This window comes from Meleagris gallopavo, chromosome 2 (assembly GCF_000146605.3).
Source record: "Meleagris gallopavo isolate NT-WF06-2002-E0010 breed Aviagen turkey brand Nicholas breeding stock chromosome 2, Turkey_5.1, whole genome shotgun sequence".
Taxonomy (NCBI): Eukaryota; Metazoa; Chordata; class Aves; order Galliformes; family Phasianidae; genus Meleagris; species Meleagris gallopavo.
Genome location: NC_015012.2, coordinates 39,392,696 through 39,402,673, shown reverse-complemented (window position 1 = coordinate 39,402,673; position 9,978 = coordinate 39,392,696). Strand labels below are relative to the sequence as shown.

The 9,978-nt window shown below is 37.9% G+C and overlaps 1 protein-coding gene across 1 annotated transcript in view; it reads right to left on the bottom strand.

The window, feature by feature from the left end:
* The window catches only part of COG2 (component of oligomeric golgi complex 2), a 34,270-nt gene extending 24,298 nt beyond the window's left edge, over nucleotides 1-9,972 (bottom strand). The window contains exons 1-9 of the mRNA XM_010707027.2: nucleotides 9,901-9,972; nucleotides 9,543-9,704; nucleotides 8,757-8,822; nucleotides 8,276-8,356; nucleotides 7,616-7,719; nucleotides 6,284-6,392; nucleotides 4,322-4,501; nucleotides 2,033-2,157; nucleotides 629-755 (exon numbers count right to left, since the gene is read on the bottom strand). Of these exons, the coding sequence (XP_010705329.1) occupies nucleotides 629-755; nucleotides 2,033-2,157; nucleotides 4,322-4,501; nucleotides 6,284-6,392; nucleotides 7,616-7,719; nucleotides 8,276-8,356; nucleotides 8,757-8,822; nucleotides 9,543-9,704; nucleotides 9,901-9,972 (1,026 nt within the window). The remainder of the gene's footprint in view (nucleotides 1-628; nucleotides 756-2,032; nucleotides 2,158-4,321; nucleotides 4,502-6,283; nucleotides 6,393-7,615; nucleotides 7,720-8,275; nucleotides 8,357-8,756; nucleotides 8,823-9,542; nucleotides 9,705-9,900) is intronic.
* Nucleotides 9,973-9,978: the final 6 nt, after the last annotated feature.

The following is a 9,978-nucleotide window of genomic DNA, read 5'->3' as shown; positions in this document are numbered from 1 at the left end:
AAAGGTCAATCTTCTGTGTTGAGACATAGATTGGTTTAACAGGACAGGAAAGAAGTGGAAAATAATAATAATAGAAACACATAAGACAAGCGTTGCACAATGCAGTTGCTCACCACTTGCAGACTGATGCCAATATCTGGCAGGTTTTCAAGCAGTGGCTCCTCCAGCAACTCCCCCAGTCTTATAGTTTCACCCACAAGATGAACCCACAAGATGGGAGACATCCCTCTGGCCACTTCGGATCAGTCGTCCTGGTTCTGCCCCTCCTCATTCACCCCCAGCTCCTCACCAGCAGCACAGCACAAGAGGCTGAAAGGCCTTTGGCTCTGTGCAACACTGCTCAACATCAACAGAAACACCAGTCTGTTATCAATATAATCCCCATGCTAAATCCAAAACACAGCACCATACCAGGTACCAAACTGAAACCACGACGCTGACAAACCTGAGGGGAGAATTAATTACTATGAAAAAAAATCAAGTGTTGTGAGACAGTCTTCTCTTCCAAGCCATGCACAACAGAAGTTTACATAACAGCAGTAGGAAAAAAAAAAAGCTAGAGAATATGACTCATTCATATCTGTGTCTTAGAAATAACAAATGGAAAATAAGTCACAAAATTAATTACCTCATGAAACACATCTGGGTTTCCAGGGTTAAACAGTGATGGCAATTTTTCTTCTAAACCACGTACTATTTCTGGCCACACTGAGTTCACTAAGAAATCATATCCAGGAACAATATCCGCTTTTTCACTGAAATAAAAATGAAATGATTCCATGGTTGTATTTTACCACTAGGCTTCTATTTAGAGGTAAGGATAACTAAAAGGTCATGCAGTGCATTAGATAAAATGTAATTACTTAAAAAAAACAACAAAAAAACACATAGGAATGCTGATTCTCTTACACTGTTCTTCCTTCCACCTTGGGATGATCCCAATGATCTCAAAAAATTGCAAGTATTTTTATAACCCTGAAAGCGTTTTACAATTTCATCACTTACAGATTTTGCAAGTGTGCCTGGAAAGCACCTGCTTTTCAGCTGAAAACTCCTAACTCTTACCTATTTTCAAGATTTAAACAGCTCCAAACTTGAAAGAAATAGCAAATATGTGCAAGGTGACTTATGCAATAGAAAGAAAGAGAATTCTCTTTTATTGTTGTTCCAAGCTGTACTTATACATGTTACAGTGATTCCAAACAAAGGACCCTCATTAGGAAAATTTATAAATCAAGAGCAGAAGAGACGCAAGCATTTCTTTCCATTTTAGTACACAAAGTCAAAACCTTCAATTATGACAAATACAGATAAAAAACTTGCTGAAAGATTAGGAGTATTGTAACACTAATACAACTTAAGAGCAAACGATGACTAGAAAAATAATTCTGCAGTCCCTACGGGATGTGTTTGCAGTTCTGCTTATTACAGCATTCCACTGTATCAACCAGCCTGCAAGCAGATGGATAAGTGGATACGATTCAGTACGCATAAAGCATTTAAACTTCAGAAAAGGCAATTTAGCTGCATAAGGAATTAAGCTCTTTTTAAAACAACAGTGGAAGTACCATAGGAATCAATTAAATGTGTCATGCAGTAAATCTGTCAAATTGCTGGGGATCTCCACTTTTTTGATGTACCCTAGCAACTCAGTCACTTTTCAATTTCTGTCTTCTAATAGCTTTATGATGCCCTTAGATGAAACATTCAATCATGTTTCCTTGAGTCAAAAAAAAACAAAAAACCAAACCAATAAAAACCTAGATTTGTGGCACATTGTATCGTGACTAGTACTCAATTCTATTACTGAAATACAGGATTTTATTTGCCTCCTGTGAAGGTCTGGACCTCAGATCAAGAAAACTTGTTCACTGTTTTAAAAACACATGTAATACAAATCAAAATTGAATATGAATCCTCAGGAAAGACCTTGTAAGTCATTTGTGCATAGAAGGTCAATACACGAGATATTTAAAAAATACATTATCTTTGAGGTACTTTAGAGCAATTGAAAGAAACCCCAAACATTTACCTTGAAATAGCTCCCCCTGTAACTTCACGCAAGAGACGGCAGTGGTGAGGAACAAACTCCAGCAGTTTATTGTACATGGCCTGAAGGCCGTTAGGATGAGCTTGAACATACTGCTCCACAATCACCTGTCAAGAAGAGTTCAATGCTGAACATCAGAAGAGCAAGTATGAAGTACACTAATAAAAGATTGAGATGTCTATTCGCTCAAAACTCCCAATACCATATCCGAAAATACTGCAATATATATAAAAACACTTCAGTATATTTCCCAGTTTCCAAGCAGGACACATCAGCTTGAGGGGAAGAAGACCATTTCCCACTGCAGCAGTTGCTACAGCATTAGAAAGCACCCAAAAGAAGTCCATTCTCAAGTGGATTGGTCACCAGCATTCTACTTCTTCTACCATCCAAAAGCCATCAGCTTTGTTTTCTAAGAGTATGTGCACACAAACTAAAAACAGAACAATTTTAAATGCTTCCTTTGCTAAAGAAGGGAAGAGGTATCTTATTGACAATGATGAACAGCTCACGTTTTATCAGATAGATTATTCTTTCACTGGGGAAGGTAAATAATTCCACATCTTGGCTGCTGAAGGAGTTACTAAGTGCTAAAAAAAAAAAAATTAATTTCCCCTATCTTGATTTAGAAAAACTCCATCAGAAGTTATACAGATTAACTTTTGCTTGCCTTGGTTAGAAACACTACATGGCAAACTGCCTCTAAATAAAAGAAGGAAGGAAACAAATAGCTTAAGTTCACTTCTGCATTTATGCGTAAGAAGGCACACTAACCTAAGAAAAGGCAATTAATATTGCCTAATGCTACACATTCAATGTTTTTAGGAATAATGTTCACATTGCTTTTATGGGTCTTAATAGAAATGTTAACTCTTTGAGTGTAAAAAACCAGTAGAGAATAATTGTTTTAAATATCCTGAAAGCAGAACAGTGCCTTGCATCATCCCATGCCTCTCACTTATGGGTTTATGGAGCCCAGAGAATATCATTAAAACATTTCCATTTCAAGAGTAATGCTAACAAAGGAAAATATGGACAGCAAAGAGAAAGATACAATAATGTAACTTGGGACTTAAAGGCACTGAAAAGTGTTCACTCTTTTAGAAGTAAAGATGAGGGAAAGGAGATCTATTCTGTTTCGTATCAGTACACACCAATTTGAGCAATCACAATCACCCAAGGCAGCTCTCACACTTCAAGGCCTTTCCTCCCCAGAAGTGAAAGCTTGGAACCAAACACAGAATCAAAGAATGGTTTGGGTTGGAAAGGACCTTTAAGATCACCCAGTTCCAAACCCCCTGCTATAGACCAGGCTGCCCACAGCCCCATCCAGCCTAGCCGTGAATGCTTCCAGGGAGGGGGCATCTACGGCCTTTCTGGACAACCTGTTCCAGAGTCTCATCACTCTCACAGCTCTTCCTAATATCTAGTCTAAATCTACCCTCTTCCCCTTGTCCTGTGACTACATGCCCGTACAAAAAGTCCCTCCTCAACTTTCCTGTAGGAAACCATAAGTAACACTGCCGAGCCATGCATGACACTAGTTTTAGAACAACTTTATAGCCCTGGCACTGGCCCAGCTTAACTTTTTCTGTAAGACTAGTGAATTTAATAGTTTTATAAAATATTCTGATAATCTAGTGAAAACCAGGGAAACTGCCTAGAATAGGGCAATTAGTTAGCATTAGAACTTACACTGTAAAAGGGCATCGATTCACATCTATCCCAGTAGAGAAAAAATTATCTGCCTGCAATGACACATCATTACTACCTGACCTGGACATAACTGCCAACACACTGATGAAAACTTTCTTAGCATCTATTGCCACTCAGTTCTTACAAGAGTCAGATATTGCTTCTGCACACAATGGGAAGAAAAGGACATTGCATTAAGAACTACTTTTGCTGCATTTGCTTGGTACTGAGTCAGCTAATGAGAAATGCTCACTCCAGTCCTGATCCAATGCACTCTGGTCCAGAGTAAACTGTATTTTACTACAGTCATTTGCTTAGTTTTAAGTCTGTTAGTTGGATTTCTTCCCTCCCCAAGAAAAACATAGGTAAAGAACCTCAAATGGATGTACCCAAAATTGGTGACAGGTGAATTGAGAATTCCTCCACCTTTTTTCCTTAAGTAAAACAAACAAAAAACTACATGGTCAGTTCCCTCGCTCCCTTCACAAAGGTACTCTGAAACTGCTAACTGAAGCTGGAAAAATAAGTATTCTTGAAAGTCAGCTCACTTTCCTAGGATTCTTGATTTTCCCTTACCTCATCCATGTAAGGTTTCACAAGCACTTGACCAACTAATGCCTCTGCATCTCGTGTTTTGTCAATTGTTGCGTAAGTGCGAAGACAGTGACGTATTATGTCAACATTTGAAGTCTGAAGTCCTTCCAAGAGCAGTCCTTCCAGAGACTGCTGCAACATAGCTGTTATTCCAGCTATACGCTATGGAGAGAAACAAAACATGGTAGTTAAAAAAAGCCTTGCCATCATTGCTAAATTCTTCCAGAAATACTTGATTGAGCTTTCAATTTTTATTTGAAAGGCACACAAGTTCTGATAAATGTTAATGAAAATTAACACAGCTTACTTGGTTACTGATGTTATTTAACACAGTATTTACTATTATAAAGTTAAATTAAAAGGCAATTATTTTCTCGTGTATTTTGAAAGAGACATCATAACTTATCTAAGGTACTCATTATAGCAAAGAAATAGGTCAATAATTATTCCTTGTTCAACTGAACAGCTATGTGTTTAATATACAAAAGATTTTCAGTATGTTACCTGGGTGACAACCACAGCATTTATCCCTCTGTCAAAAACTAAAACTATACCGTGTTCACAGCACTACTTTCCAAATAACCGCAAACCAAAGACATTGAATTATACTGGCAACAAATGATCTGCCGGTACCTTCCTTCTGGCTTCTGCTAAACAGCTGCTTCAGTCAGCATATATCACCCTGTTCAGTGTATATTCTCCTAATCATTTTTCCTCACCCCCTACAACATTTCTTCTATTAGATCCAACTCCCTGTTACATTAGCTGGAGATACAATTTTGGCCCAAAATAGTCCCTTGCAGCTCTGTACTGAAAGTGAATTCAATAACATGCAATAATTTAATCAAAGTTGAACTACCAATTTAACAAGTCAAATTTTCTCTCTAGCACTTTGCATGCTATATTGCACACATCCATCTTAAAGTTATTTTTTACACGATCAGAGAATCTGATCTGAATACGCAAAGTCAATAACCCAACTGCTAACCAGTCATGGAAACCACTATCTGATGACAACTAAAACATTGGTACGTTCAAATTTTTCATCACCAGTCCAAAATAAATTTTAAAAAGCACTAAACAGGCTCTATTAAGAGATCACCCAACTAAAACAGGGGCATCAACAAGAAGTATAGAAGTCCAGGCAAACAGCGTTAAGAAAGCTACACCAACAAAGGAACAAAGCTTCTCCCACCATAAATACTACTCTGCTGCTCACATCTACTCCTGTTGTTACTTCATATTCAGTAGCCAGAATAGTCTTGTGAGCAGTCCATGAATCAACAAGGTACCACTGAAATCTTGATATAAAACAAGCTCGTATTGCTGGCAGGAATACGTAATAGCATGAAGCTGTAATGATGAAACATCTCACGAGCTCAAAAGCCATTAAGAATGACAGCTTCCACGCTAATCTGCTTGAAGCATTACCTCACTCATACTATCTACCTCTTAAGCGCCAGTCTTTGTTCCTTCTGACTAGGGGGAAAAAAACACTAGATAGTTGCTATAAACAAGCTATCAGGGAGATCAGCCTACCAGCCAGCACACCAACAATTAGGCACCAAATATCAGCAAGAGACAAACTTGAATTTATTCAAGTCAGCCACTCTAAGGTACATTCAATTTATATTTTCGTCTGTACGCTGCAGCTAACAAAAACAATACACTTTTCTGGATCTACGCTTTGCTATTATTAAGCAGACAAACTGCAAGATGCATTAGGCTAACAAAAGCGTCTGTCTTATTTCCCACTATTATTTTAAGTAATTTATCCTAAAGTTAGCAAACAAAACACAAGAAATAACACTTCACCACAGCTGATAAAATGGCCTCTTGAAAATAATTTTCTCCTCTGTGGAAATGGACTTTTGTTTTCCAGTAGTATCATTTTATTTAGTTTGATCATGCAAAAGGTTAAGCCAGATATTAGGCAATACTCACTGGTCTCACTTTGTCCAGAAGGGGCATTCCTTTGCTTTGTACTGCATGAAACTGTAGTTGATTAAATTCTGTGGCAATTCTCTCTAAAACTTGTCCAGTTAAAAGTGGGCTGGAAAAGAGATAATGAGAAAATGAGTGTACACAGATCATTTCTTATCAGCTTACTTTCATCTGCATCAGACAGGTGACTTCCTCAATTTTTGTGATTTGACATAAATATTTGAAATTTAGTGCTGCTGCAATCCCATGACAATAACACATTGACTACTAGAGTTGTCTGGGGCCCATGAGAATATAAAATCTGTGAGCAGAACCTGAGGAACATGAGATCCTGCCTAGAAGTATGAAGTGTTTTTTTATTTTATGATGATGCTTGCTGTCACAGACGTCAGCCTCACAAAGCTCAAAAACTGCAGTAAGTGCTCTTTATCATCCAAATTTCCTTATTTCCTCCTTCTATCCAATGGTAAAACTAACGACAGCTATTTTAGAGAAACCATCCTTCTCAAGTTTATATGGTGCCAATAATTAGCCTAAATTTTGAGTCACTGAAGCAGTCTTGCTTCCAAACGTGATTCCGCAAAGTCTCTGACCCTGACAGAAAACACCTGCATATCCTTTTTTGTTCTGTGTATCTAGTTAGTCTTCTGTCCACCTCCACCCACTCACTGCTTTATGATCCAGCAGAACACCAGAGCTTATCTCACATTCATACAGGTTCATGAAATTGTCTTTTCCTCTGCCTTTAAGGAACACTTGCATCACAATCAACCATTGCAAGCACCCGGATGGTACATCAGTTACAAAACTGACCAAAAGACATTTTCCATCACTCCAAGATAGAGGGAAAGGACACTTTCCACTACACTGTTAAAAATCAAAACTTCTCACAGTCCAGTCTTCTTCCAGTCCAGAACTTTTCAGAAGCACTACTAGCGTGGTTTGTCTCTGGCTACTCTTTGTGTAGTCATTTCAGATATACATAAGCAAGTAAAGCAATAAACGCTACCCTATGCTTTATTTCTAAATGATATGGGAGGCAACCACATCTGCAGGACCGTAGACTACTTTGGATGTGGCAGGATTAGTTCACCAAATATTTTATGCTAACTTCATTGCTACAAGTAATTCAGAACATTGGAGGCAGTTATGTGATCACTGAATGACCAGTCTGTAGAAGACTAAGCTCGAAAAAGAATACTAAAATAATGGTCCACATATTCCACCAGAATTACAAAGATGTACGTTTGTAAATTCATCCACAACAATACCATAAAATTCAGTTGGTCCCATCAATTAAGAAAGCACTTTTTCTTATTTTTTATTTCTTACCTGTTTCCTTCTAAAGTGGATAATTCGTTAGTGCCTTGGGAATGTAGAATTTTCTCAATTTTCTCAACTGACTGAATAACATGGATAAGCCTCAGGACACACACCTATAAGTAAAGAAACACTTCTTAATGTCTGACCTCAAACCCATTACAACACCTCTCAAGATATTTGGGATACTTTTTTTTTAATTATTATTTTTCTCCCCTGATGTAAGATCTCTGCCTTCTTAATATTTAAATCACGTATCACTTATTGATTACTTGAGTCTATAAAATCCCACAATGTGGGAAAACAGCTGTTCTTACCCCTGAATTTTTCCAAGTCAAACAAGTCAAATGTTATTGTTCCCCCATACAAAAATTAAGCTGCTGTGTTTCAATTACTTTCACAATATACAAGTTTACAGACTACTATAAGCAAAAGTAAGAGCAACTGTAATTGAAAGCCAACTGAGCCAGTGCTTCCAATAAAATATTTATGATCAAGAAGACCTAATAAAAATGAAGTCAGTCAATCAAAATCTCTCAGTTTGACAACCACAAAATTCTGCACAGCATGCATCTGCATGGCCTAGATCTTTGTAAATTCAATTTTCTAGGAGTTAACGTCAGAAGTTGCCCTAATAGACATCTCTTCAAGGTAATAATTTATCTATCATACCTTTTTTTTCCTGATATCTTCCTGTTTGGACAGACGATCATCTATTGCTTGAATTCCTTCACTGACACAGGACCTTAGACTCTGTGAGAGAAAAAAAGTCAGCATGAAAAGCTGGCTTGCTACTATGAAGAAGTAGTTTAAAAAAAACAATTAAAAAGCTAAATTCTAACAATACAGAATAGGAAACAGATTAACTACTGTCAAAGTAAAAAAAAGGCAGAAATAGTTCCAACATTTTGTATAGATTTATCTTGCAGGAGTTCACTTGTTTATTATGTAAGGAATCAATAATTGCTTGATTGAAAGGCAGTACTGCAAGGTAGGAAATGTAGATTACTGCAAGTCCTAGAAAACACATCTCCCCTATTACCCAGCTAGGAATATAATTTTTAAAGATTATAACAAAGACTAAGATAAATAAAATGTAGTTTACATATCATACAGAAGCGAACACAAGTTATAATGACTTTTTTGAGCATACCATAACCTCTTCTCTTAACTGTCCCAAGGGTACTGAAAGCTGATTGAGGGCCTTGTCCATGCCAACCTAAAGAAATTACCATAAAAACATTTACAACTCATTTGGTAAGTTAATTGGTGAATTAATGACTATTATTCTATAGATACTGAAGGAAAACTGAGATAAAACTGGAGTCTATAGGAGGATATAAGTGCAATACAAAAAGATGTTACCTAAAATGCACATATAAAGATATCAGATTGTCACATAAAGCCAAAAGTGAAAGAAAATCACAATCTGTAACAACCTTTCTTACAATAAAAAAGATAAATCTCAATCTCTGAGCCTGCATAATGTTGTAAATTGAGGTAAAAGAGTAGGAGAAATAGGGAATGAGTAATTTTAACATGGAAGGGATTAAAACTCTCGGTAAAATGAGTTGGAACTTCTACAAATATACAGTAAATTTGAAGACTCCTAAAGAATCCTGCAGAATGGTGTTGTCTAAAACTCTACTGCTGAATGTTAATGACTTACAGCTTTCAATTTTACAAGCGTTAGCAGATGAAAACAGAAAGGATTTGCCTTGAATCTATTTTCTTCACGAGTTATAAAACAAAAGTGCATTCTAAAACATTTATGATGGGTCAATTCTCTACTTCAGCTAAACTCTCCAGGAACAGTCTTTCACCTCTTCTCAATGCAAGGAGCCACTGTTTAAGATGCCTTAAATCTAACATCTGCTTTTCACATGAAAAATAAGAAGCACGTTACAATGCACAGTGTAAACATGACAGTAGCACTTACCAGGTTCGTTGAGAGATTAACAAAGTCCGCATAGTCCTTATTTATGAGCTCTACCATGGCCGTTTTAAGGAGTTTGTAGTAGAGCTCCAGATCCTCCCTGAGCTCCTCCAACTGCACGCGCTTCCTACACTCGGATACAAAGTGATCGACGTCAAAATCCGGCTGGAAATGAAACAGGAAAAGGAGAACGATAGAAGGAGAAGTGCAAACCAAGCACACACACACACCCCATCCATCCCCTCCCCTCCCCTCGATCAACCCCAGTGACACACACCGCTTCCCCTCTGCGGGCTCAAAGAGCGCGACCGAGGCTGCAGCCCCCCCGCTCATCCCCGGGGCACACACGGCCCCCAGCCACCTTCATGAACTCGTCCTTGTCGAAGCAGAGGTTCTCGGGGCCCCGCGGCAGGTTCATCTTCCTGGCCTCCATCACGGC